General features: G+C 45.8%; 1 protein-coding gene across 2 annotated transcripts; it reads left to right on the plus strand.

The window, feature by feature from the left end:
* Positions 1-3733: 3733 nt before the first annotated feature.
* On the plus strand, positions 3734-27291 carry BARX2 (BARX homeobox 2). Of its 2 annotated transcripts, none has more exons than XM_015884237.2 (4): positions 3734-4239; positions 22401-22695; positions 25177-25261; positions 25995-27291. In XM_015884237.2, exons 1-4 carry the CDS (start codon positions 4068-4070, stop codon positions 26241-26243), a joined length of 801 nt encoding a protein of 266 aa, XP_015739723.1. In that variant the 5' UTR covers positions 3734-4067; the 3' UTR covers positions 26244-27291. The 2 variants fall into 2 exon arrangements, with proteins under 2 accessions (XP_015739723.1, XP_015739724.1); XM_015884238.2 differs by lacking the exon at positions 3734-4239 and adding an exon at positions 11673-11873.
* Positions 27292-27616: the final 325 nt, after the last annotated feature.

The following is a 27616-nucleotide window of genomic DNA, read 5'->3' on the forward strand; positions in this document are numbered from 1 at the left end:
AAACGATCATCCCACAGATATTTGTGGTGAATACTGGGGGGGTACCAAGCACATCTGTCTTACCCAAACCCAATGCTAAATTGCCTTGAGGATAGCTGCAGAAACTGTTGCACTCTTGCCCCACAGAGCCCCTATCCATAGCTGCTATGATCTGCTCCCTCCACCCCACACTAAGCCCCATTGGTGTTCTGCTGCTCAGGATGACACAGAATGCTCCTTTGCATTCCTGGTTGCCGCTCCCAAACTCCTCAGCCCCGGTTTACATGTCCAGATTGTAGCCTCTTAGCTATAGCATGAAAAAACAAATCCCCACTTGCTGAAAGATGCCATATGTTCTTTGGCATCCACTCAGGTGTACGTGGTATCGATACAACACCCAGAAATCACGGCCACCCCATAAGTGTCTCTATAAATGCTTTCGTTTCTGCCAGTTCTGCCTCAGATTCATAATGAATTCTTCAATCCAGCTTGATAGGTTCCTTGGTTCCCTGAGTAGGTTAAGGCAACGCCCCTGGGAGTATATGGGAACAGCTCCACCAGCACCAGTGGCAGAACTGGGTTTGATTTTGGTAGCAATGGGGCTTAGGAAAGGAGGAGATAAATTAGAAATATACCTTCTCAACATTCAGGCTGCTTTGGGCTGTGCTAATGTTGCAGCATTGCAGTGGGAATAGGAGGAGAGCCAGCCTGGCTCTGACTGAGGTCTGCCGACACTCACAGAGGCTACAGACAGATTTAAAGGTGACAGAGGAACCACTGTGAGGATTCAAAACCTGCTTTGAGCTGGGAAAAGTAAAAATCAATGAAACAGCTGGACCTGCAACAATCCTCCTCTGCAGTCATTGGAGCCAGGAGTGAAATTTGCTTGCAAAGATAAGCTGGAAGCAGCAACCTCCCCGAAGCCAAATGCTGTGTATGAGCATATGCCATTACCTCTCTGCTTTGCAATTTCTATGACATCGCACACTTCGGTGCCCGGCAGTGTCGCCTTGCCATCCGCACAGGGGCCAAGGCAGAGTTCAGAGCCAACAAACCCTTCAGTTTCTCTTCTGTCCTGTGTGTTCCTGCCATTACAGAGGCCTATCAGGGCTGGGGGAGGAATGCCCTGCCTGGGTGTCTGTCTGTCCTTGAGCAGTGTTTCTCTCAGAGGAGCAGAGCACTGAGGAGCTCCTTGGGTTTACCCAATTCTATGTGCATGTAGGGAGATTTTACACCTTCCTGGTTTTACAGCTCTCTGGGCAGTTCCATTTTCTCTTGCATTGGGCAGACATGAGAAACTTTCATGTGAATGCTGAGATCACACTGGATTTCACTGGAAAAAGCAATTAAGTGTGGCAATGTGGGGGACTTGAGGGAAGAACCTTTGCTCGTTAGATAGGGTGAACTAAGAACAAGAAAAAAGTTGGTCTGACATCACTGTAAGGTGCCTCAGCACCAGTAGGGGAGTTAAAGCAAGTGCCTGCAGAAACCCTGCTTCATCAGATCTCCTGCTGTGCTTTCTGATCAGCTGGGTGCTATTGCCCAGTGGTATGGTGGGGGAAAGAGCTCTCTGTATGGATGACCCATGACGATCAGTTCTGGTTCTGGCTCTTCACACACACACACACAAAGTAGCTTCACTCAGTGACCTGCAGGGTCGTTTCCCTGGAATTAACCCCCTTCCCACTTGGAAAGGACACACAGAGGAATCCTGGGCCTGGCTCTCACATGGCCATTTGCTGGGCTCATGTGCACAACCCACGTCACAGCGCCTGCCCTCCGAACCCTTCCGACATGCCTTTCCCTTCCCACCCTCCTGCATGGCCCCATTTCTCAGCCCTACAGAGACCTCAGGGAGAAGTGCTCAGCAGCAGAGCTGTCCTACGTGGGAAGAGGTCTGGGGGCTCCAACAGCTGCTCGGGGTTTGAGTCCCCTCGGCAGATGTTTGCTATTCCAGCCACTTCATTAATGTTGGAAACAAAACCCCTGGTTATTCCTGACCAAAGCACCCCCTTTTTGATTGACAGCCAGCGTGTGTTTCATATGATATAATCCATGGTATTGCTCCAGCCACTGAAAAATAAATAAATAAATAGAAAAAGAGAAATCTTGAGTAAATAAGTGGGAAAAATGGGTTGGGGTGTGCAAATCCTACCTGCCTGAGCTTCTTTTTGGGCATCCGCATTTAGCAGAGGTGCCAGCCCCACATCTCTGTATGCTCAGCCCTTCAGATATGAGAAAAGTGGATTTGGAAGGTCAGGCAGAGCTCCTATGGGGTGGCTGTGGGAAGAGATGTGGGTGAGACGGCGGCTTCTTCCCCATTTGGTTTCTGCACTGGAGCTGATTGGGCTCATTGAGGAGCCCTTCACTTCCAGCGCTTGTATTGCACTTCAACTTTAGGAAACTTCCATCTGTTGGGTCTTGTCAGCTTTTGCAAATGCAAAAATGAATGTGGAGCGGGGAGAAGGGGCAGACATGGGGGAAACAGGAGCAAAACGCCATTCGCTGCTGCTTTGCGATGGCGGGGGGTTGAATTCGGCTGCCGCCTCGAAAGCGCTTCGTGCAGGGTTACCAACAAGTGATGATTGCTGAGGTTAATGCCGCCGGGAATTGCTTTGTTTCCTTGAGAGAAAAAAAAAGAACTGTGTAAAATAAAAGGGGGAGAAAGTGTTCCCGAAACTTGTTTGGTGTGTGAGGAGAGCGTTGGTAAAGCTGCGCTCATAACGAACTCTGCAAATCTCCTTAAACATTTGTGGTTTGCTTAGGAATTAAACCAAAGAGTTGCAGTAATTGGGGTTGGTTTTATCATCGGGGGAAACGTCCCCGAGCTCCACGGTGGTTGCTTTCATTCTACTGAGATTCCTCTTGGCGAGAGTGCCTCCGTTTCTCAAAATCAATAGAGAAAATAGATATATCCAAACAATTTCTCTTAGCCTTTCCATTGGCTCAATGAGCAAAAAGCTTCGTTTTATCTTTGTGATAATTCGGTGTGCTGTGTTTTTTAGAACCACACAATGAGCTTTAAAGTCCAACAGAGAAGTGAAGAGTGTGGAGTTTTGCCGTGTGTGCCCAGCGCTGCTTTTAGGGCTCTCCGAACCTGCAGATAGATCTATGAAGCTTAAAGCCAAGCAGTGAATTTGACGAAGAGACACTGCTTACAAAGAGGATATGAGAGGCGGCCAATAGATGTGTGAGGGTTGGGGTTGTTTTTGATTAATAAAGAGCAACGAAAAGTTGCCGAAATGATCCGTGAGTGGGATTGCCTCCTTCCATAGAAACAAACGGGCTTTCTGACAGCCGCAGAGCTCATCTCGAAGAGATCTGCCCGTAAATCAGCTCCGGGGCCGAGGAACTGAGCTGGGACTGAGAGCACAGAACGGCCGCATAGAGAAGCACCCATGGCAGCGGGTTGGAGCTCGGGGAGGGCTGAAATGGGGGCCCAGGGCTCGGGCAGAGCGGCACAGCGAGGCTGCGGGCCGAGCCGGTTCGGGACGCGGCCCCGAGGCTGAGCTTCCCCACGCTGCCTGAGCTTTTAATTTCTTCGAACTAATTGCGAGCTTGGAAAAGGGGGAGAAAAAAAAAAAAAATAAAAGAGAAGCCAGCCCTAATCTGGAAGCTTTCCAGTTTTTGCACCGAAAAAAAAAAGAAAAAAAGGGGGAAAAAAAAAGAAAAAAGAAAAGAGAAAGAAAAGCACACACCCCGGTATCTTAAAATAGAGAGCAGGGAGGGGAGAGGAGCGCCGGGATCCTCCCAGCCGGGCTCAGGGTAACAATGGTGCTCGGCGGGGAGCAGCGGGCGCCCTGATTGACAGCCGGAGCGTCCTAAAAAGGCCGCGGGGAGATGCTTATCGGCACGGTTATATAGCGGGGCAGCGGCGCTGCGAGCCGAGGGAGCGCCGCCGAGCCGAGCAGAGCCCAGCACAGCCCAACACAGCCCAACACAGCCCAACATGGCCCAGCGCTGCGGAGCGAGGACCGAGAGCGGGGGCAGCACCCGCAGGAGGAGCTCGGGCGGCTCCTCGCCCCATCCATGAGCGGCCGCCCGCCGCCCTGGCAGCCCCGCTCAGCCCCGCGGCCCCGGGGCCGGCCATGCACTGCCCGCCGCAGCCCCGGCTCGCCAAGGCAGGCAGGAGGCGCTACAAGACTTTTATGATCGATGAAATCCTCTCCAAGGAGACGTGCGATTACTTCGAGAAACTTTCCCTCTATTCCGTCTGTCCGTCCCTCCTGGTCCGGCCCAAGCCGCTGCACTCCTGCGCGGGTAAGGAGGGATGGGAAGGGTTGGGGCGGGGATCGCTGCCCCTCGCTGGGATCAAACGGTGCCCCCCAGGGCCGACCCCCTCCAGGTGAGGGGGGATGCCGAGGGACCCTGCCGACCTCGCTGTGCGGCGGCTGATTTTAGTACATCACAATGAGCAGGATGGGGTGTCGACCGCAGGTGTTTCACAAACGGATCGGTCCGACTTGAGCTTTTAAAGATCCACGTGCGCAGTAAAAATGTCCCCCCTGTCATGCATTCTAGTTTTAAACAGAAAACAGCCCGTTTTCTAGAGAAGCAGGTAGCTCTATTATCACGCTCTTCCCGTAGTGCCATCCTGGTGGCACCCAATATAGCAGATGGTGAAGCTGGGACTTTGCAATACGTGATTCAAAAGTCCGGAACTATTCAAGAATATTCCTTAAAAGCTCAATTTTTGGTGAGGTATCAAGGCCAACATTTTGTTTTTCCTTGTACTGAGAAAATGCATTTTGCATTTGTGTGATGCCGTGTTTAAAACTTCAGTTCCTACTTTGGCTCTTTGCTTACTTCCTCTCTTAGAGCTCGGTTGGATATAAATAAAAGGGATCTTTCCAGGTCCCAGCGAAGCCGCACTAATGCGCCAATGTAAAACTTGCTGTTGGGTTACAGAGAGTTTGATCAGCACAGTAATGCCTTGGTCTTCCTCCAACCTCAATATTTAGTTAGCAAATGTAATTAACTGAAGGTCCCAAATTGATTGGAGGGTCAGAAGTTACATGAATAGTGTCAGCTTCGTTCCAAATTTATTTCTTCCTATTGAGTTGTAATGACACCCATTGCCTCCCCGGACTGAGCACGCTGTGCTGTCCTATGGGGAGACCCAGTTGTTAATTGGGATGTTGTTAATGAGGGAGTTTTTGAGCGCTGATCCCTTGTTGCTGCATGAACAGCAAAGTCCTGTGCTTGGCCAAAATAGGCACAGAGGGCTCAGATGGGGGGGTCTCATGGGGAGCCAATTCTGCCTGTGGTGGGGTCAATGGCACGACTGCACAGGTCTGTGGGCAGGAGATCCTTGTCTCCTCCTTCCATCTCTGCTGTATGGAAAGCCCTTAGCACTCAGAAGGAACACAAGTATGAGAGAGTAATATTTATTCATTAAATAGTCATTAATAATCCTCAGATGATTCAGCAGTGGGTTCTGAGCTCTGCAGTTAAAGCCGTGCTTCGCTTTGTGCCTGGGACTGTTAATGAATTTGCCCTTGAGATTGAGTTTTCAGCCCCAGCTCCAGGCTGCCCCATTGCAGGGGATATCGGCTCCTGAGCTGCTCAGCTTCATGGAGCTGCGGTGATTGGGAAATGCAGGGCAGAAATTTGGTGGTGGGATCAAAATTATGGAAGGAATGGCTGCAAAAGTCCGTGCTTCCAAACAGCGAACCTCCCAAGCAGGATAGGTGCTACTGAAGAGTAAGTACTGGCTAATGGGATTTGTTTTATTATAATAAAAGAGGAGAAGCTCTGATACTTAGAAACAGAGCGGAGCACAGAAATAACAATGTACAAAAAATACCCGACACAAATCTGTATGAAAACAAAACTGCACGGGGACCAAAGGCATCAAACTTCAGCTTGTGCTTCCTTTATCTGTCAAGTTAAGCAGGAAAGCAGTGAGCACAGATTACCATTGTGGTCTGAAATAATTTCAGGTGTTTTACAGTGCTCTCTTGGGCTGAAGAGTGAATTTCTCTTTCATCCCGGGTGAAGTTGGAGCAGCCCGATGTGCTTTATAATTGGAGCTGAAAGATATAAGACGTTCAGCACACGTGTTTAATGGCATCTCTTGTTAGGGGGAGAGAGCTGAAAAAGTTACTAAGCAGATGGAAAATACTTTCAGTTTTGACTGTGATGGAAGTTGTGATATTTACGTGTGTGTAAATTTTAGTTGGAAGGAGATTCAGAGTTGATGGAAGGGCTCACTGCTCACTGCTCCCATTGGGAAGGTTCCCATTGCAAGGAGCTCGGAGCGAGCCCCAAGCAGACCTGGTATATGGAAAGAAAAATGTGATGTCCCTTAAAAGGAATCAGCACTTAGATTGAATTTGGTGTAATTGTGGCATTTGCTGAACTATTGGCTATTCACACAATAAAGCAGGACAGGGAATGGCTGTAGAGTCCACATATGCCATGCTTGGCTTTTTGTCCTGAGTTCTGGAGGCTGAGAAACTCCAACTCAAATTCGGGGCATCGCCTGTTATTGATCAGCAGTGCTGGTTCCGAATGTCCTTTGTGAACCATCCAAATGAGTTGAGATGCTGGATTTAAAACAAATCACTCTGTCCCTTTCAAGAGAGCTTGCTTCAAAACTGCAGGTTGTTTGGGCAAAGTTGGCGGCGCCAATTATTTCTTGTCTATCATTTGTTGTATGCGCTCCAAAGGGGGGGCTTGGAAAGAAACTCACATTTGCAAGTATTTCAGTGTGTTGCTTCATTTAAATAATTATATTATATTATATCATATTATATATTTTTTATATTTTCGGGGGGTGAGGAAGAAGTGGGGAAAGTAAGACCTTGTTTTCTGTTCGTACTCTCAGGGTTTTAATGGACGTAGGTATGTAATACATAATTGCTCTGAAGTTTTATTTTCCACTTCTTCTGTTTTTTAATATATATATATATATATATATTAATGTTGGGGTAAAAGTGGGAACTGCTGATCCCAAAGGTCTTTCAGCTGCCATTATCTGGATGTATTTGAGTTCTTGCGTTGCTCTGCTCTAAACAAAGCGGCACGGTGAACACGGTGCGGAATCATTGCTCATGCAGCAAAGTGTGGGCTTTGGCATTCCTGATTTCTGATCAGTCCTGGCAACCTGGTTAGGAATTCGTAGTAGGAAAGTAGATTTACTGCATTCTAAAACAGCTCAGTTTCCATTCAAGTGACCTCAGAACAGTGAGAGATTCTGTTCAGAATGGTCTTGATATGGCCGACGTTTGGATTTGCTCTGAGACATTGCGTAGGACTGGGGTGGAAGCCGCTTCTTTTGCAGAAATACTTTGCTGACCCTTTTTTCTTTAGATCGAATGGATATTGTTACAGAGCTCCTGGGGGAGAGCTGGGAAAGGAGAAGGGATTGGTGCAGAATGCGTCTGAGTGTGGGGAAAAATGAGATGCCAGCCACTCTGGGTGTGTTACATGAAACACAGCAGCTGGATTCATCATTTGCAGCAATACAAAGCAGAGGGTGGACCTCATGCCAGGCCAGCTCACACCTGAGCAAGCCAAGTTTTGGGTTGCCCTATCCCACCCGGGTCCCACCTGCTGGAATGGGTTCTATATTGTGGTGTGTGCCCTGGGTGCTCCAGAGAGCTTTCTGACCTGAACATCCCACATATGTGCCCTCGGTGGCAGAAGCTGCGGTGTGGGGTGTCTGTGGAAGGTCCAAATCCTCATAGACTGACCCAAAATACGGAGCTGCCAGCATCTGTGTGCAAACCAGTGGTAGTTTGGGAGTTATTCCTAGGTTTTATGTGAGGAAAAAGGGAAAAAACAAAATAATAGAAAAAAAATTCTCTGCGTGATCGGTTTCAGTTTACAAAGATGAGTGTAATTCTGTAGTTGAACAGCAAAACGTAAATGAAAAAGAAAATACTGAGCAGTATCAAGTGTTGCTTCGGTAGCTGCCTCTAATCTGGGATTAGGTGAGCTGATGAGTGCTCTCAGTAAATTCAGAGTAGTTCACAGGCAGTGCTGCAGCATCCAAATCCTAGAAGGCTCAGTCCGCTTTCTGCCCTGTCTCAGTGCTTTGCAAACCCAGCAGAGCTCAGACTTTGCCGTCTGTTCATGCAGGAGTGCCTCACTGCTCCCCAAAGGCCTGGGGTCAGCGCTGGCATCATCAGGCTCCAAGTGTCCTCCTCAGTCCTACTGGTATGGGGAGAGGATCTGGCTGTAGTGGCTGTAGCCTGGGCACAGCACTTTGTTTTAACAAGTTCAGCATTCTGCAGGGTGTCTGAAATGGTTTTTATTGTGGTTTTTTTAAATGCGTTTTGACAACTTTAGCAAGAAATATAGCTCTGAAATGCAAAAAAGCAGCATGTGAGCTGCCTAATAATATCTGCGTGTTCGGAGATGAGTCTGTCAATCCTCTCAGTCGGATTTTATCCAACATTAGAGGTGGCATTTCAGAAGCAAAGCCAGATCAGAGCCAGGATCTGAAAACAGATCTCGCTCAGATCAAGCACAGCAATCTGGCCCTGACACTGAGATATTTAAGAATCAGCCACCAGGACTGGATGTGGCTGTCTCCTTCTCAGCGCTGTTAATGGTGGATAAAAGAAATCAACCACAGGCAAAAACGACCCAGAACAAAAGAACAAATCACAGCCTGGTGGCTGCAGTAAAGCCGGCCGCAGAAAGGCAGCAGTGCTGTGGCTGTGGTTGAGTACAAATCAGCGCTGCGGAGGAGCTCTGGAATAGATGGAATTAATGAATGCGGGAGTCCTCTGGGAAAACCAATCCCTGCACTTTATTTTCTGGAGCCTCTCAGTCACACTGGAAGCAGTTCAGGTTCATCCTTGTGCTGTTTTTGGGTTAAGCTTTGGGTGTCCGTGCAGAGCTCTGACTGCAGCTCTGCCCGTGGAGCCCTTTGGTGCGGCACAGTTCTGCGGCTCCGGCATTGCCATGGGTTATTATTCCTGCAACTCTGCTTCAAGTTACTGGTGTTTAATGCAGGAAATTAAGACTCGGATTGTGGGATAAAGATCCCACCAGCACTGATGCCTTCAGTACCCAATGGGCATGAAAAATGGTGTAACTTTTCTTGGGGAAATTGTGGAAAAAACAGGTGAGGTTGTACTGAGTCATCTCACCATGCACTGGGCAGAAGGGCAGGAGCTCCGGAGCCTTTTTTTCCCTACTGTTCACTAAGGCTGATAATTGCATTAAGGCAGAAGAAGGGACGTTTGTTGGTTTGCGGACAGAAGTTAACGCTAAGTTGCTCTTTTCAGGTCAAAGTTAAACATAATGTTGTAGAATTTATTTTGGCAAGTTTGATGTTAAAAACGGGGCTGGGGAGGGAACAGGTTGGAGACTCTTCCCACTGCAGTTGTCACAACCGTGGCATCATTGCACATTGGAGATGGCTTTTTGTGAAGGAAGCGCAAACAGCTTCCCAGAATGTTTTGTAAGGCAAAAATAAAATCCCCATTGAAAATGCGACGATAGGAAATCTGCTAACACATATGCTCATTAGTTCCGTGACATTCAAGCAGCAGCCTCACCGTGACCTTTAGGTGTGTTTGGATTTGCACATTCAGGTCTTAGTTTGTAAGTTCTGAAACTTGCTGGTTGTTTCTGTTCGTGCGGTTGCTTGGCTGATTTCGGCAGGGCTACTCATGCAGGGAAGGACTGGAATTGGAAGAGTGTGTGTGTGCCTTGTAATTCCTATAACCCGGCTGCTCATTCTGTGCCTCGTTCTAAATGCAATTCATCTTTAAGCGTTTGCTCACCATTTGCCTTTGGATATTTCTCCTAATGACGATCTTAAAAGCTACACGGTAGTTACTGGTTAATTCTTACTGATGCCTTTTTTTTTTTTTTTTTTACTGGGATTTCACCCATGGAAGTTGGGTTTCGTCTGATCTGGGTTTTAATAGACACTTCTAGAACAAGAGCAGGTCTCTGTCGCTTGGAGGATACAGGTGCCTGCACTCCTACATGGCAATCGAGCGTGCTGTTGTGTAAGCACCCAAAGGCTGAAGCCTTAATAAAAGCATCTCCTCTTTTACAAGGCAGAAACATGTGTGGTGTGTTTGTGGTTACCTAAACAGGGTGTTCTGTGACAGATTAATCTGAAGCCAAAGGAGCAGTGGTGGTGCTTTCTTGTGGGTGGCTCTTGCACACGGAGCGTATCACCAGCACATCATTGTATTGTGCGTGCATAGGAAGGCCTGGTGCTGTGACTTGCTTTTATTCCTATGGCTCAAAGAGGAGAAATATGAAAAATTCTCTCAAAATAGAAAGTGAGTAATGTTGATGCAACACAATGGTGAGAAGTCTGAAGCAAACGCTGTTTTCTTTTTGTTGTTTTTTTGGCTATGAAATGTTTGCATGAGTTGGTGCACATATTTGGTTTCACCCTTCTGTCTGTTTTGCTCAAAACCTTTTCTTGACAGCTATGCCAACGGTTCATTTCATTCCTTTGGTGACTAAATAGTGGAGGAGCTGATGTTGGAAGGTTACTGTAACAGCAGAAGACAATGCTGGGCAGTTCAGACCCTCCCATCCGTGTGCTTCCCATAAGCAAATTGGTTGTAGGCCACTCCATGGTACTGAGCTCCTCCTCTGAGGGACAGGAAAGCATGCCAGGAGTTGGTAGGGTTGGTTTAACCTCATTGCAATAAATTACAGAGCAATCATAAATGATGAGAAGGAGTTTGATGAAGTGGGTGAGGAACAATTGATGGGTTATTTTAGTTAAAATGACTCCGAGCCCAATCCAACTCCCACTGATGTCAATTAAATCGTCGTTGGATCAGGGCCCAAGTGAGTCAAATTCAATTATGCCTTAACAGTAAACATTTAAAAGCACATTATAGCAAAGTAGTTTAACGCTTAGATTTCGTGAATGGTTTTGTTTTAATGTAATCCCACAGCGATCGCTCTTTATTTGTACAGCTCTGAAGAAACCCTTTCTCTTGATGGCTATGAGAGATGTCACTGCAGTTGGTTCTGCAGACATATTTTTGTCCATTGGAGACTTATGTGAGAAGATACAGCAAAGATTATAGGAAAGAAATCGTAGGGATTGTGGTGCTTTTTATACCTAATTGAATTTGGAGAGCTTCTTTGTGCACGTATCAGTTCATAAGCTGCTGAAATGTGTGCGTGATCCAATCTCCAGACTGAAATGGTTACGGAGATTCATTTCTGTCTCAGCAGAACAAAGCACAGCATCCAAAAATCTCATTTTAAAAGTGAACATAAATAAAAAGATGGATTGATAAACACATTCAAGTTGAAAAACTTATGGTGTTGTCTGCAGAAAATGAAAGAGAGATTTTAAATTGTGGCTCGCAAACCTGCGCTAAGAGAATTATTGTATTTTTTATGAATTTGGGATTGTTCCTTTAGGAATGACCCTTCTCACTCTGTCCTCATATTTCCCCTCAGCTCCCTTCCAGCCCAGAAAGGCTTCACCCCCAAATGGGGCAGCTCGGTGGCAGCTGCGGGGTTTCTGGCTCACACCCCTCTGCCAAGCAGGGTTGTCTCAGGGGCTTTTAGCATTGCAGCTAAGTGCCATCTCTGGAGGCCTCTCACAAGCTTTGGACATTGAGAACTGTGTGTCCAGCAGGGAATAGCTGCTAGGTGGGGTCATTGCTGGCTGTCTCAGGGAACTAAATCCGTCCCCGCAGCAAATGATCTCCCAGTCAGTGCCAGGCGCTGAAAGGGCTTTGCAGGGGTTGGAGTTGGTCTGTTCTGTTTTCTGCCTTCGTTGTGCAGCTGTGTTTAAAATGAAAGACAGAGCCTGATCCTTGTTTAAATAAGGAGCGTTGTTCTGGCTCTGTGAAAGTCTTTGGTGGATGGAAACACTGGGTGCAACAAAAGGACAGAAAATGGGATGTGGGTGCGGGATGCCTCCACCATTATCCATCACACAGGTAAGCACTGGGCTACCATGGTCCTTATTCCCAGCATAGATAATGGGAGACCTCAGGGTGTCTGGGTGGGATCAGCAGGGTGAGATTGCCCACCCGCCTGCACTGTGCAGCCCCCGAGGCTTTTTCTGGCGTGGGGCAGGGAAGTGCATCCACGAGCGTGTGGGAGCAGAGCTCTCGTGTGTCCTTCTGCCTCTCCCCACACCTTCTTCCAGCCTTTCCCCTCCCAGAAACACATCTGAAGACATGAGCAGATGATGCTGAGGTAGAAGGGTTTGGGGTAGAAGGCAACGATTCTCATTGTGATTTTATCACTGCCTGGCAATCCATGCCTTATTTTCTCCCTTCTTAATATCAGCACGATTAGACATGTCACAACATGTGAAAATGCATTAAAATCAGTTGACAGCTATTTAAAAACTGAGCATTGCCTTTATGTATTCAGAGATATCGGCTGCTTAGGACAGCTTAGGCATGATGCATTTCACTCGTATTGACTCAGCTGTGATCTTAACCTCATCTTAATCAGAAAAGGAAAAGGTGATGCTTTTGTCTGCTGATTTCATTTCTCTGACTCTGAGAATATACCTGCAAAATAAATACGGTACTTCACTGTAGTAAATTACAGGACACTGAAAGCGCTGCCATTCATCACAGTGCACTGATGGTGACTTTGGTTAAGAAAAACATTTCCTGGAGGGGAATTATCTTGAGAAAACTGTGATATCTCTTCACAAGCAGAGCTGGTGCTGAGTTTCTGAGTATCTCTGCAATGTGTGCTGATGGCTTACCAGGACGTAGCTCAATTGCTCTGAAACCATTCGTCTCTACAATGTATTATCTGAATAATTCCTACCTATGAAGGAAACTGAAATGGAATAGCTGCTATTGCCTGTTAGTGGTTAATTAATTGAAAAAATCCCATCCAGAGGAAAGTGTTTTGTTCCCAGCACCCGGCCTGAAGGTGGCTTAAAATGCATCCTTTTAATTTGTTGTCTCAAAATGTTTGTTTCCCCCAAAGCCAGCAATAAGTCTTTTCTCTCCTGCAGTTGCTGCCAGTATTGGAAAGAACTGCCTTGTTGTTGATAGAATTTAAGCACGTGAAAAGTAATTACTTGGGTTAAACTGGAGAGAAAATTCAAAGCTTCGTGAGGTTCCCTCCTTCATTCAGATGTGTCACTTTTACAGCCATCAGTAAACACTGAGGCTTACATATTTCAAACTCTTAATATCCAAACGTTGCCTTTCTCAGTGCCTCCTAATTTCCAAACTGTCCCCACACGTTATTTACTCCTTGAAGTCAGGAGAAGGTTTGGGCATGTTGGAGAAGAAAAGGAATTGCATCAGACTGCAAATGTGTGACCATTTTCTGCTGAGCACTCATTTATCTGGCAGCTCCGGACATGTCGCTGCTGTGAGCAGGGACACCTGAATGGAGCTGGATTTTGCAGATCCATGGGGCAGCCGAGGACTTTGCTCCGTGGCTTGGCTACCTTCACCCAGCTCCATCCCACTCTCACTAATTGCTATGAAATGCAAAAGAAGTCCAAAGTAATATACAGCCAGTGGGGATTGCAACACTGACTTGCATGCACTTCATTGTGTTCTTCGTGAGGCTTAACTATGCACGCAAGGAAGAACCTTATTTCTTTTCCCCTTCAGAGGGAAGTCTATAGGAAGAGGCTTCCATGCAAATCATATTTAGACATTAAGACCAAGTTGCGTGTATTCCTTTGTAGGGATTTCAGTCATCCATTAGCAATGTGTATCTATCCTTTCACCTTCTGTTATACACACTCGGTGTTTTCAGATGTGCTCTTTCATTCTATTCCTTTCTCTCTCCCCAGACTCATTCTTTCTGTCTCCCCTCTGCACAAACTGCATCTGATGTTTGAGTTCAAGTCGAACTTTTGAACCCATGACGTCAAGTTGGTTTGGAATTAGGCAAAACCAGTTTGCCCATCCCTTGTTGTAAAAGGGTTAATCCTCTAAACTATTGAGAGACAAGGGCAGGGAATTATGAAAGGAGCCCCTGTTTTATAAGCATTTGTATTGCCAGTGCTTGAATACCTATAATAAGTAGGTTGCTTCTGTGATTAATGAGTGCGTTTTACACGCTGACGATGGATGATACGTCTTATTGTAAAAGCCATTATTTTTATTTGGTCTCTTTACCAAAGCAGCACTGGAAATGAGATGTTAACGTCTTGGTGGGAGTATGTTTTCTTCTCAACAGCTTAATGAAAAGTGACCCCCACGGAGTTAAAAATAAATGATAAGATGTACTTTTTCTTCCTTCTCTCTGTAATGTGTGGAAGAGGCGCGAGGCGGATGTGCAAGCGGAGCGTTGTTTTAATGTAGGACTTTTTATTTCCAGCAAAGATTTTCTTTGTTTCCTCCAGGCTGGAATGGGGTGGGAATGTGTTGTCAGACCGAAGCTGTATGAATTTAGAAGGGTCTTAAAGTCAGTCTCGCTTTGTTTTACTGACTCATAGCTTAGTGAGAGCACTGACAACGTAAAGTCTCTTGTGCCGTATGCAGAGTGAACATGGGAATAATAAATCTGTGATGTTTCACCCCAGCAATGCCACATAAAGGAATCTGGCCGTGTTGGTGTATGAGAATCAGCAGGGATATTCCCCTCAGACCTCTTTCCTTCGGCTGTCTCTGCATTGGCAGCCATAGCTTTGCTAGGATCTCTTTCCTGATATTCTTAGAAGAAGTCTTAGAAGATTTTTATAAATAAAAAATATTAATTTGTTTCTCAAAAAAAGGTGCTTCGTATATGTCTGGTATTGGAGGAGTTCCCATGGAAACACTGCTTCTTGCACAACAACAGGATACACGCATTGCTTCACCATTAACATATATATTAATGGCACATTAAGGAGTTTCGTAATCGTATGACACAAAAGAGCGCTCATGCAATCTATTAATGGGAAATATGTTTAGCTAGGTGTGAGATAATAACACCTCTGCCTCCCCTCTGTGGCTTCCGTTTGAGTGCTTTCCAGACCATACAACAGCTTTGTGTGGTAGATGTTATCACCCTCGTTTTGCATGTGGGGAAAACAGAAGTCCAGTGAGAGCTGGGGATCTGCTGGAGATGGAACATGAAAGCTGTGCCAGGGCTGGGAATGCTAAGCCAGAGTCCTCTTCCCCTTAATCTGTATCTCAGTGATCAAAATTTGGTTCTTCTGGTCCTGGATGAGTCAAGTGAGATTAAGTAGAGACAGTGGGAATGAGACAATCTCCCATTATCCTGGAGCTGATGCTAATACTGGCTCGGGTTGTACACCCACACGTGTGGAGGGAAGAAAGCACTGCATTGTCTTTGTCTATTGACTTCTCTGATTGGTATTTAAATGAGGTTATCACAGACTGGAACACGGTGATGCTGCATTCCATAGGAAAATCAGAGGTAAACAGATGTGCTGATGAAAACCAGAGATGGGTGATAACCGGAGCTTGGACTCAAACCCCTTCATATTGAGGGCAAGGGAGGGTCTCCTGGTCAGGTAGAGCATTTCTGGGGGTGTGTCTGTATTTCTAGATTGGAGGTGCCTGAAATGGATGTCCTAAGGTTTCTGTCTGTAATAGCATTAGAGCTAGCAGAACTAGAGCACCAGTAGAAACCTAATTTGAACTCTTATGATTAATTAGGGCCAATCTCCACCCTAGGTCTAATCTATATCTGTCTGGAGATATAAAACAGTGTCTCCTTGGCTGACTTCCTATCAGAACTGAAAAAAAAACAGCACAATGGTGTCTGGCATGAGTGAGGCAGCCTGTTCTCTGGAGACCAGAGCTTTGGAGAGCTCACCAACTGGAATTTCTGGCTCATCCATCTAACAGTGCTGTGCATAAGCTGCCTGGTAGCTGAGAGGAGACCCTGTCATCGCTTTTCTGACATGTAAATGGTTACATGCAGCCCAAGCGCTTAGAGATGCTAAGGCCAACACTTTTCTCATGGAACTGCTTATTCTGGGTGCATCCATTTTGAAACTACCCGTCCTTGAGACATTTTGTTTTGCTTGGGTTTTATTTTTTTTGAGATGAGATGAATGGAAATAGGAGCTAAACCTGTTTGTGCTTCAGCTAGACAGAAAACAAACAAAAACTGAAATGAATGGGCTGAGTCTTAACAACTCTATCTCAGTTTGGTTTCTGCGCTGGGAGCTATTCCTGTGTCCAAGCTGTGGGTCTGTTGCAGATGTGTTGTTTAGCCCCCATTTCCCCTCTCCAGGCTGCCTCTCTGGCTCTCCGTGTGCCTTCATCCACAGGCTGTACTTCGAAGTGAAAATACACATGTAATGCTGCAGCCTGACATGCTCTTTCCATGATGTCTGTAGCAGTGAATGCAGTTTTCCTTGTCCTCACTGACTCCTGGACCACAGGGCAGGCTGATTAAGTCCAGATGTTGAATTGAGTGCAGTATCGGGCTGCTTGGAGACCAGGGATAACCACTGAGTCCATTTTGGACTGTCCCATCTATAGTCAGAGGTGGTGAATAAGCCATACATCTGAAGGTTCTTGCAGTGACTTCATATAACGTAGACAATCCTACAGAAGTTGAAGGAGCTGCTTTGGGAACTGGAAGTTCAGACATACTTTTCCCCCATCCAAAAGGTGAAAGCTGAGCCCTCCCTGATTCATTCAATCCAGGGTAAGGTTCTGCCCATGGGGCAACCTGGGTATGCTGCTGTTTGAATCAGAGGGAATAAAATAAGCAACACCATGCAGCAAAGCTGTGACAAAGTCTTTGTCAGCTTCTTCAACCCCAAAAAATCACATTTGGAAGAAATCATTATTCCAAGGTGCTCTCTTGGAATAATCATGGGGGGAACGTTATATTTAGCTTTATTGCATCAGTGTTTTTCCTCTCAACTAGCCACCAGCTTGGGGTGAAACTGCTGAACTGGCAGACAAAAAGGGTAGACAGGTTGAATGCAGCTTGCTAGTGTATCTTTCCTGTCTATCTAAACTGCATTGTTAGTGCAGCTGTTCAACCAAATTGTCCACAGGGTTTATTTTTGTGTGTAGAGGAAACAGAGATGAGTCTGGGGCCAGATGGAAGATCAAAGAATCCTATACTGTGAGACCAGCCTCTCTGCTAAATGTGTCCTGATGGGAGCAAGATTATTAATAGTGACCCTTTGGGTAAGCCATGATTCTAAGAGGCAAAGGCTCTGCCACTATGTGACAGGTTAGCACTGGTACTTGCTGAAGTCGTCCTTATGTTTTGGTGTGGAGGTGTAGAGGATGGAGTCTGCTTTTCAAAGTCTGATCTGCTGTTCTCCTGAGAAGAATAATGAGTTTTCCAAAAGATCAAGTGTGCAAAATTTAAGCAGTTTGGTGTTCAGAAGCAACTGAACTCTCTCTCTTCCCACGTGTCACTCACCAGAATGTTTTCAAGGCTCGGAGCAGGAAGAGGTGGTGATATTTATGGCAAGGTTTTTGCTGGAGCTCGCACAAGGGTGGGCTTGAGAAACCTGAAGAGTGCCTTTGTGTGCAGGACTAGTCCGCTGTCTAAGGCTGGTGTTTGCTTATGAATGTTGTGATAATAATTAACAGAGCAGGAAGTAAAGGACTGATTGATTTATACATGCACGGCATTATGCATTTAAACTTGGACAGAAACTCTGAAATCCTGAGAGAAGGCAGATTTATTTATCAAACGTGCAGGAACGTAAGAATGGTCATAATGTGTCAGACCGAAATCTTTATAGACTAATATCCTGGACAGCATCCAGTAAGAGACACTTAGGGAGTAGTATAAGGAACAGAACATGACTTACCCTTCCATTAAACTGTACCCTCTCACTCTGATTATCTGTTTCTAGACTTAAATCCAAGTGTTGCTCCTTGACTGGTGACAACATCTGTACAGGGTTTGGGATTTGGCCTCCTACAGTTCTCCCCAGTGTCCTGAGCTGTCTGGTCATCTGGCTGCCATCAGTAAAGACAAACATGTTGCAGTTCCAATTCGGACACCCAGAGAGCTGGGTCGCCTTGGTGCAGTGCTTCTCCTCCATCCCTGAGACCAGAAACTGCCTGTAATTCCGTTTCTCCTCGCTATTTGTTTCTGTAATCTTTTGGCTACGTTGCTTTCTAAATTCGGGTCCAGTGAGTGATGAGCTCTGGAGTTCAGTCTTATCATCCGTAATGGAGGAAACACTTGGCTGAAGTGTTTGACATGACTTAGTTCAAAAGAAAGAGCTTCAAATTGATGTTGGCTTAATGGAGCCAAAGTGTCCCTCGATACAGATATGGTAAATGAGCTGGTGGCTTGTATCCCAGTAACTCTCCTGCATCATCTGAGCTCTGTGGTTTATAGAGACGTGCTTGTGTTTATTTCTCTGGGACTAATGTGGCCTGGTCTTAAAACTCCCTTGGAGTCCAAACAGTAAGGGTCTGGAATGGAGATTCCCATCCAAACCCACCCGTTGCTTGGAGCCATTTTCAGTTATGATGGCCTTTGGCCCATCCATTTTAAAAGGAGATGTGAGGATTGATCTGCTTGGGCTCAGAACAACCCTTTTCCTATAAGGTAGGACTTAAAGGGTCATCGGCTAAAGATGTGGAATTGCACACACTTTTCTGTAGCCTCAAACAAAGTGGGACCTCTGTGAGCCACGCTTGGTTTCCTGAAGAGGTGGATATGAGTCAAGGGGGAATTCATTTCAAAAGGCAGGCTGCCCTGTGAGTGCGTGAGGCAGGATAATTCAAAATAGAAAAGTCGTGCTTGTTTTTCTGATTCATCTTCCACCAATTAAGCCGGAGCTCTTTTACATTCGCTACAGAGGATTTCTTGAGCGCTGGCCAAAGAGATTCTTTAAATGATTCATTTGAAAAATAAATAAATAAGTAAATAAAAATCCTTCTTTATTTACAGATTTTCCTCTTCAGCATGGATCTGACAGGGTCCTGGTCCTTACAGCAGGCAATGGGAGCATCCAAACTCATCATGTCCTTAGAACCAATTACTTTCTGGGTGCAGGGTGCCGTAAAGTTGTACAAAAGCACAATACAAATATCAAATGTCGTTATTAAGTAAAGATTAATTATCTTTCTGCTTAGGTTTTTTTTTTGTGAAGGCCTCCGGCGTGCATGCCTCAGACACACTCAAACTTATTAATTACTGTTATTATGTAAAAGTTATACTGAAACATTATGTTGATAAATTACTAATGGAGACAGGTATGAAAAGGAAACTGAATCTCACAGCTCCAAGTGCTCAGCTAATTTCCCTTGTGGTTTTGGAACTAAATGACTGAATTCAACCACACACCCAAGTGCCAATAGCTGGGGAAGTGCAGCTGCAGATTCATCCACCTCTATTCTCTGCTGGGTCCCAAACTGGGTACCTCCATAGCAAGAAGTGCCTTGGGGAAGAGCCCTTTCCAGCTACAGTATGTTTTATTCAGTATTACGATGGGTGATGTTCACAGACATCAGGGTTTTTGTTTGTGATGAAAACACAACCCATCAAAAATGTGGTTGAACAGGGAAGTGACTTTAGCTAATGCGTCAGGGAAGGCAAAATAGAATGCCTGAGTGAACTCTCATCTTGTCTTAGCTCATCACAGAAGGTTTCGGTTCTTACAGATTTGTCCTTTAACTGGAGTACCCTATAAAGGACCATTTTTGCTTCACTAGATTTAGCTGCACTAATTTTTGTTTGTTTTCCTCCTGCAGACTCAGTCTTTGTGCTCCAGTGCTGCACTTAGCTTTCAGAGCTGACTGCTGTTTCCCCGTAGCCTCTATGACACCACTCCTATGGAAATGTTGGCTCTATGAACTTGAGCTGAGCCTTGGGGCTGGTTTTGGAAGCTTTCAGAATGTCCCAGAGATGCCCTTCAGGACAGTGTACAAGTGGGGGTAGCATGTCTGAAAGACCATCTGTGCCAACATTTTAAAGGCCACACCACACAAAAACACCAACTCAGGCCTTGGAATCTGGCCATAATTAGATCAGGTGCAGTTGCAGCATGGCACGGTTGTGCTGCTTCCCATTCTAGAAACAGCCAAGGAATCTGTACTCAGCACTACATTGCATGGCATGAACATCACCCAGATCATCTCTGAACTTGGGATTTGTTTAGGGGATTTGCTTTGCTCAGGTCTTGCTTACTCCATTCAATGGGCTGCTCACCCCTCCAGCAAAAGGGAACTTTCTGAACGAACCCAACTCCTCCTTGGTAGCCTTTTGTTTTGACACTCAGGAGAAGGCAGATTTATGGACTTTCCAGAGTCGTAAGTTCATTTTCTTTTTATTTACCTTTCACTGCAGCCCATTCGGAGTGAGATTTCATTCTGCCTCCGAGCAGGGCTGACCTGCCAAGAGGAGCTGATCCATAAATCTTCCCTTCCTTTTTCTTTCTTTCCAAAACAGAATTAGCTGAGTTTGCCTGGGAGGAAAACTGTTCTGCCATTGCCGGCAGTCAAACAGTGCAATTAATTAGTGCTTTCCCTTTTCTCTTTCCTCTAGTCTGTGTCTGCTGGGTTTGAAAGTAAGCCAGGAAGGAGGGGGGAGAGACAAAAGAAGGGAAAACGTTTTGTTTGAGGTATTTATATTAAATTAAAACGTTTGCAATGTGATACAGCTCAGTGACGGTGTCCCTTTTGTGTCATGTCTAGTGGCCACAAGTTTAATCGAAGCATCCCAGCAGAGTGCCTGGCTTATGTGGGCTGCTGCTTGGGTTTCAAGTGCAAAAGGATAGTGGAAAAGGTGTTTGTAAAATGATGATGGAAAGTAAAAACTGTTCTGCAGGGCAGGTTTGAAAAGGAAGATGCTCCATCTCTTCTCCTTCCCATTTAGGAAGACAGAGCGAGTCACGACAGTGCTGAGCAGACGAGAGCTGCTTGCCAGCATTTAATTTGCTGAAGATTAGGAAATTATCCCATTCTCACAATACCGTGGCAGTCCAGAAATACCTTTGAACTCTGGGGGATGTGGAATGGAGATCGAGCCTCAGATTTTGTCTTGTTTGGAAGCCAAGGCTTTATCAGAATAAGAACTGTACGGATGGTTTAAGCCATATTAATAGTGTACCTTGACCCAATGGACTGGCTCAGCATCAGCCACCTTTCAACTCTGGAATAACCATATCCAGAATGAGACTGAACTTTCTCATTTTCTTTTTGATCCAGAAGCAATGCAGAGATGAGTTGTTTCTGCTCTTTGTCCTCACTGTGGAGAGAAGTGGCTGCTAAAACATTGCCCCTTTCTGACCTCCAGCTTTCTCTGTAGAAAGCCTTGAACCCCATGTTTTTCTCCCAGAGATGTCCTTGCTCCGTCCTACCCATCCTGTGCCCTTATCACACCAAAAACAGAAAGCTGAGAAGCCTTCTACATGGCCGACTGCACTTCAGCTGATGCTTCCATTATTTACAATCATTTCTAAACGCACTCTAATGACTGTTGGGGTCGAGCCATAAGCAAAGGCTTCTCTTATGATTATACGTGATAAACAGACAGAAGGCTCTTGGTGTCACCAATCTGTTTAGCACCTGGAGCTCGCAGCAGCTTAGCAGTTGGAAACCACCACTCGTCCAGAAGTAGAAGAGCAGTTTCAAAAGTGCTGTAAGTAAATAAGTGTCCTGACGTGGGCACCAAAAATAAGCACGCACTGAGCTTTTCTGAGCATTTGGCCAGGTCACAGTTGCTGACTGCTGAGCAGTTAGGAAAAAGTATCCCCTCCTTCAGGTGCTCAGCACTCGAACAACCTCAGAGTCATCTGCTTCTCTCATAGCTAGCACTGCTTTGCCCTGCAAAAATAGCCAAGGTTGGAACCAGCACCACTGGCCCCTAAGGGACACAAGAAGGTTAAGTCCATTCCTCTGTGGCACGTAAACTGTGGCAGTAACTGTTTTTTGGTGTTGCAAAGATGTGGAGGAGAAAAGCAAGGCTCAAATGGTTCCCACTTTGCTGGGGTTTATGGTGTAATGGCAACATTTTCCAAGCTTGCTTTGCTGGGTTTTGGATGTGAGTGAAGTGGTTGTGGGGAGAAGTCCCAGCCAACAAGATGCGTGGCTCTGACCTACCCCTGCATGGCAGTTCACCTGGGATCTGAGCTGTGATCCTACAGCTGTTCATGCTAGGGAATATAGGTCAGCAGCAGGCCAGGCTGGCAACACCTTTCTCCTGCTGGTGAAGAGTTACCTGCTAAAATAGACTCATTGAGGCCTATGGATTATTATGTTCATTAGTGGTGATTCATACTAAGAGTTTCATAATCAGGCCTGCTGGTGTAAGATGTTCCTTTCCACAGTACCATTTATCTTAAAGATCTCTGAATACTTTATGTACATTAAGCTTTAATCCATGTTTTACCACCGGCGAGGCAGGTAAGGAGGATTGTTTCCATTTTGCAAATGAGGAAAACTGAGGTACAGAGTGAGAAAGTGGCTTGCCCAATATTCTGGAGGCTGTTTGCATAGTTGTATGCGGTGGCATCTTTGAATGAGAGTATATTTCCCATCCATATTACCACTGAACTGACCTTTGTCTGCTTTCTTCCCTCCCAGGGTCCCCTTCTCTGAGGGCATATCCTCTCATCTCCGTTATCACCAGGCAGCCTTCTGTGGTCCCTCACCTCGTTCCAGCTGCCACCAGCTCCCGTGTGCTGCCAGCCCAGACCTCAGCAACTGCGAGCTCAGAGACACCAGCCAGCGAGACCCACGGCAGCAGTGAGTCGGAGGCAGAGCAGCCCACACCTCGGTTAAAAAAGCCACGCCGGAGTCGGACCATCTTCACAGAGCTCCAGCTGATGGGCTTGGAGAAGAAATTCCAGAAGCAGAAGTATTTGTCTACACCCGACAGGTAGGAGTTCAATGGGTTGGAGAGGGAGATCCAAGCAGCCCATCACAGGTCGGGCTCTCCATGTCTACCAGCTACTGCAGTCATTTTGCTGTGCAGAATGCACTTGCCTTCATCTGGTTTACTGCTTTATCTGAACAGTCCATTCAAATGCTCATATGACTATAAATATTGCTTAGAAAGGAGCAGGAAAATACTGTTTCCTAAACTAGGAGAAGGACAGGGAGCAAAAGGGTTGAATCAGTCCTGCTCAGCTGTCCCCATGCTGAGTGCTCCCTGGCTGCAGTGTGCTGCTTTCTAGCTCAGCAGTGATGCCTCTGCTGTTGGCCAAGGACATGGGCAGATGACCTGATTAAATTTCAAGGCTAACTTCTCTTGGGATCAAAGATGACACGGATAGGCTGTATCAATGGAAATGTCACATGGTGATAGATATGCCTGCTAGCAGGCATCCAGGCTCAGAGATGTGCAAGAAGCTGAGCAAAGGCTCTTTCTTCTTCCCTGTTCTTGCTCCAGACCATTGGGAAAAGATGTAGCCTGGTTTCCTGCTGGGATGCTGAGGTGGATGGTTCTGTCTCTGTGGCAGCTGGGAGGTTGGCTGTAGCTTCAGCTGTCTGCTGCCTTGCCCTGTCTTGAGTTCTCAGGGACTGCTTGGTACCAGATAGACAAACTAAAATAAGGAGAAGTTTTATTTGTTTTAAAGGCTTTGAATGCTATTCTGCAGATTTAAATAAGAGGAAAAAGCCTTGTCCAGTTCCTGTTCAGTTTGTAAACCTGGGGAGGGTTTGAAAGGTTCACCAGACCTTGAACTCCACAGATGGCAGAATCCCAATATTTAAAATGGTTTTGAAGTCAGCACACTCCACTTGTACTGCTTGTCACCAAAGCCAAGGATCACAGCTAGACTGAATTTCATGAGTCTGAATGCCTCCTACAGCTTTAGATCCTAATGCTCCCGTAGTGACTCCTCCCAGCGTCACATAAGCAGATTGTTGACACCATTGATGAAGCACTCAGGGCTGGTAAATTAATTTAATAGCATGACTGTTCCTTGGCTTTGTCTGTGTTAGAGCCTGGTGAGCAATTCCTGTCCCTGCACCACTTCCCCTGTTTGTTTCCTTGGGTTTCCAGGCAATGCTGACTACAGTAATGTGTGTGGCAAGAGATGGCAACAGGCTGCAGGTAATCAGAGTGTGATAACATGCACTATGGCAAGTTAGCCAAGCAGTGTTTCTTTCTGTGAACTCATGGCTGGAAACGTGATGGTGAAGCAATGGGTTGTGATCTGTGTTCAGTCCTGCAGCTTTTGGCCTAGACACGAGATCGTGCTGGTTAGAGGGCAAATGGAGCACCTGGTTTGTTAGTAATAAAGGAGCTCAGTGTGATGTGATAATGCCTGTGCCACATTCTCAGACAACACTGATAGTATTTTTAAGTCAATGGGATATTCTGCAGACACTGTATAGTAGCGTAGGCAGCAGGGAATCTAAAGTGGGGAAAAGCATGGAGCCAGGAGTGTGTGTGTGTGAGCACAGAGCTGGTGTGGGGTGCGTAGGTGTTTGTAAATACACAAGAGAGCCTGACTGCCCGAGGAGCCCAGCTGGAACAGAAATGCTATTATGAACAACTTGGCCTTCACAAGTGTGTTTTCTCCTGTGCAGAAATAGGGAAAATATCAGCCCATAACACCTGGGAATGTGGCTCTGCATTTGGGCTGTCCCACCTGTGGGTCTTGCGTGACTCTATGGGGCACTTGCCTGGCGTTATTGAGGATTTCCAACTCTGCCTGTTGTGCAACTCCATTACAACACTGCCAGATGCATGGTACCATCACCTGTGGGGAAGGATAAAGAGCTAACCCGAGCTGCATTTGCTTCATATCCTGAGTTTTAATATAGAAATAATGAATGGTTTCAGATGAACTTGCACAGGTTGGAGAAATGCGGAGGATGAATCAGGATTATGGGCTGTCTGCCACACATACCCTTAAGCTAAACACGCAAATAATAAATTCGTTTATAAGCTTAAATTGCCTATAATAGCACAATGCATAAGAAATTAATAGATTTAGATGTACTACTGCTCTTTGAGAAATGAAAAAGTATCATTATCCTCATTATGTAGGTAGTGAAGATGAAATGCGATACAAAGAGCAATGCTTTCACAGGCAGACTGATGCCAGGTGTCTTGTTTCTTGCGTGGTTGCTTCAGACACCATGGGCTTATTTTTCAGGAATGCTGTGTACCAGCAGCTCCTGCCTCATGCACAAACGTGGAGTGTCAGCAGAAACTCTTATACTTGGCCATTTGTCCACCAACACCTTGACCACTCTTTCTTCTTCCATAGAAGCAACTATCTTAACATGCTGAGAGAAACAAAGCAATCCTTTCTGGCAGTCCCACTGCTGTGTGGTTGGCTGCCCTTGGAATCAGGGTGCTTCTCGTCCTCTGTCAGCTCCCTGCAGTCTCTGTCTTCTCTTCCAGGCTCGACTTAGCGCAGTCACTGGGGCTGACTCAGCTCCAGGTGAAGACGTGGTACCAGAACCGCAGGATGAAGTGGAAGAAAATGGTAAGGGGTTGGTTGCCATTTCTCTTAGACCCCAAAAACTGCTTCTGAAAGGATGGATTCTGAAGCTGAGTATGGTATATCAGGGATTTGTGTCTATTTATACTAAATTTTGTCTTCTTCTTGCTGAATTCTCCTACAATTTCTTTAGAAATGTGCTTTTTTGTATCTATAAAAAGCTCACATTGGAGCATAAGTGATGGGCGGGAGGTACAACAGGCAGTGGGAAGAATGCAGAGCTGAGGGATGAAAGAAACTGGAACAGAGGGAAGAACCAAACTATGTACCTCTGCATTTTTGGCATAATAATATTAAATGCTAATTTAGAAGCCGAAGTGGAACTGGCAAGAGAACAGACAGTCAGAAGCAATCCTGGCTAAAGTCTGAATGTTCTTACTTGGGCTTTAAATAGATCAAATGCTCATGAAAGGGACTGAATTGTGCATAAAATCTTTATATAATGTTGAGGAGTGGCTGATTAGATTGCTTTTGGGGGTGCTGCAGAAACTGGCTTAGATGGCTCCATCTAAATTCTGAGTGTCCTTGCTGGTATTTTTTGCGTTTAGTTTTAGTTATATGAGATAACGAGTGAACTCACTCTGTGAATGCAGGGAATTTCTCTGAAGCTGAATGGTGACTGCAGGTCACGTCTGAAATCACATTTCATCCTCTCTCTAAAGGAAGCCTCACAGCAGTGAAGTTCAGGTTGATCTGACTGTTAATCTCTTTGTTCCAGGTGTTGAAAGGTGGGCAGGAAGCTCCAACGAAGCCCAAAGGCCGTCCAAAGAAAAACTCCATTCCCACCTCAGAGGAAATTGAAGCAGAAGAGAAAATGAACAGCCAGGCTCAGAGTCAGGAGGAGGGATCTCAAGCCCCTGAGGAGCCAAAAGTGACAGAGGAGAAGCCAGAAGTCTCTTTGGAGACAGAAGAGTCTCCGGAACATATACCAGAGCCCTCCTCAGAGGAGGCTACACCATTAAGTTAAAAGGGAAAAAGAGAAGGGAAAGGGAAAAAAAGAAATAACATAGAGAGAAACCAAAACCAAATATATATATGTGTGTGTATATATATATATATATTTAAATATGTATGTAATTGTTGGTGTGTACATATATATATAAATATATATATATATATGTAGACCTTGTGTATAAGTTGGAAGATTGGTCACTTTGTGCCTTGGGGAGTCAGCCATCGTAGACCACGGTGGAACAAATGTGTCCAGTGTGAGCGGTGGCACATGAATGGCTTCCACAGAAAATGATGGAGACCTGAATGTATTTCCAGAGAAAACCATGTCCAGAAACCCCAGACAGCTCCTGGCAAATAAAGGAGAAGGCCAGGGCTCCCTTCCTGCAGAGGGGGGCAGATGTGTGTTGGCACGGCTGTGTTGGATGGTTCCGTGTGTTCGCTTGGCTTTATCCTTGCCTTTAAAAGTAGTGCAAATGGACTTGGCCTGGTCTTGGATCAGGGACAGCTAAGAAATGGGGAGCTCTGACAGCACCATTTCGACATGTAACCAGCACTTATTTCTCTTAGGGATGGGCCCAACTTAAACATTTTGGGGGGGGAGAGTTCAGACACATGGGTTTGCTTTGGCCCAGTATAGAGACCAAAGCTTCTGAAGAGAGACTCAGACCCAGGTCAGCGCTCAGATTTCGTGTCTCATGGTTATTTGGGTGCCGTGTCTGTGAATTTGCAGTGATCCAGGATAAAACTTCGAAGGAGATGAGGGTTTGGATTTGAGTCTGCTCCAAAAGCTTTGGAATGCTTGGATCTGGGATTTTTGCTTTGGGCCCACTTCTAATTTTTCTAGGGTTTTTAAAGAACATTTAAATGTTTCCAGGGTTTTGGGAGAAGGATGGATTGGAGAAGTTGCTGTAGAAAGTTCACATTTGTTTAAGACGTGTGCCAAGAATAGATGTGCATCATGTTTCCTAAAGTCTTGCTAAGGGTGCATTTTGCCCAAAGGCTGCAAGAGATGTATTAAGATAACCTTTATTTTTTAATTAAAACTGAAATATATAAACAAACCAGTTGTTGCTGTTTCTCTTTCAGAATGCTAGGCAGATTTTTCTGGGTTAGGTCGTTCCTTCTACCAAACCCTGGAGAACATGGGAGTCATCCTTCTTCCTGTACCCCCCCTGTGCAGGAGGCACCGTGCACCCTTCTTGCAGCACCTTGCTGAGGTAGGTGAGGGTGCTGCCCGTGTCATCTCATCACTGGGTGCAGGGCAATATCTCAGGGTGCTCTTGCTGGCTTGTCACTTGCCCTGCTGCACATCTAGCTAATAAATGGACCTCTGTGACCCTGTCGTTTTGGGGGGTAAAGTGGGGAGTAACAATTCACACACATAGT

This window comes from Coturnix japonica, chromosome 24 (genome assembly GCF_001577835.2).
Source record: "Coturnix japonica isolate 7356 chromosome 24, Coturnix japonica 2.1, whole genome shotgun sequence".
Lineage (NCBI taxonomy): Eukaryota > Metazoa > Chordata > Aves > Galliformes > Phasianidae > Coturnix > Coturnix japonica.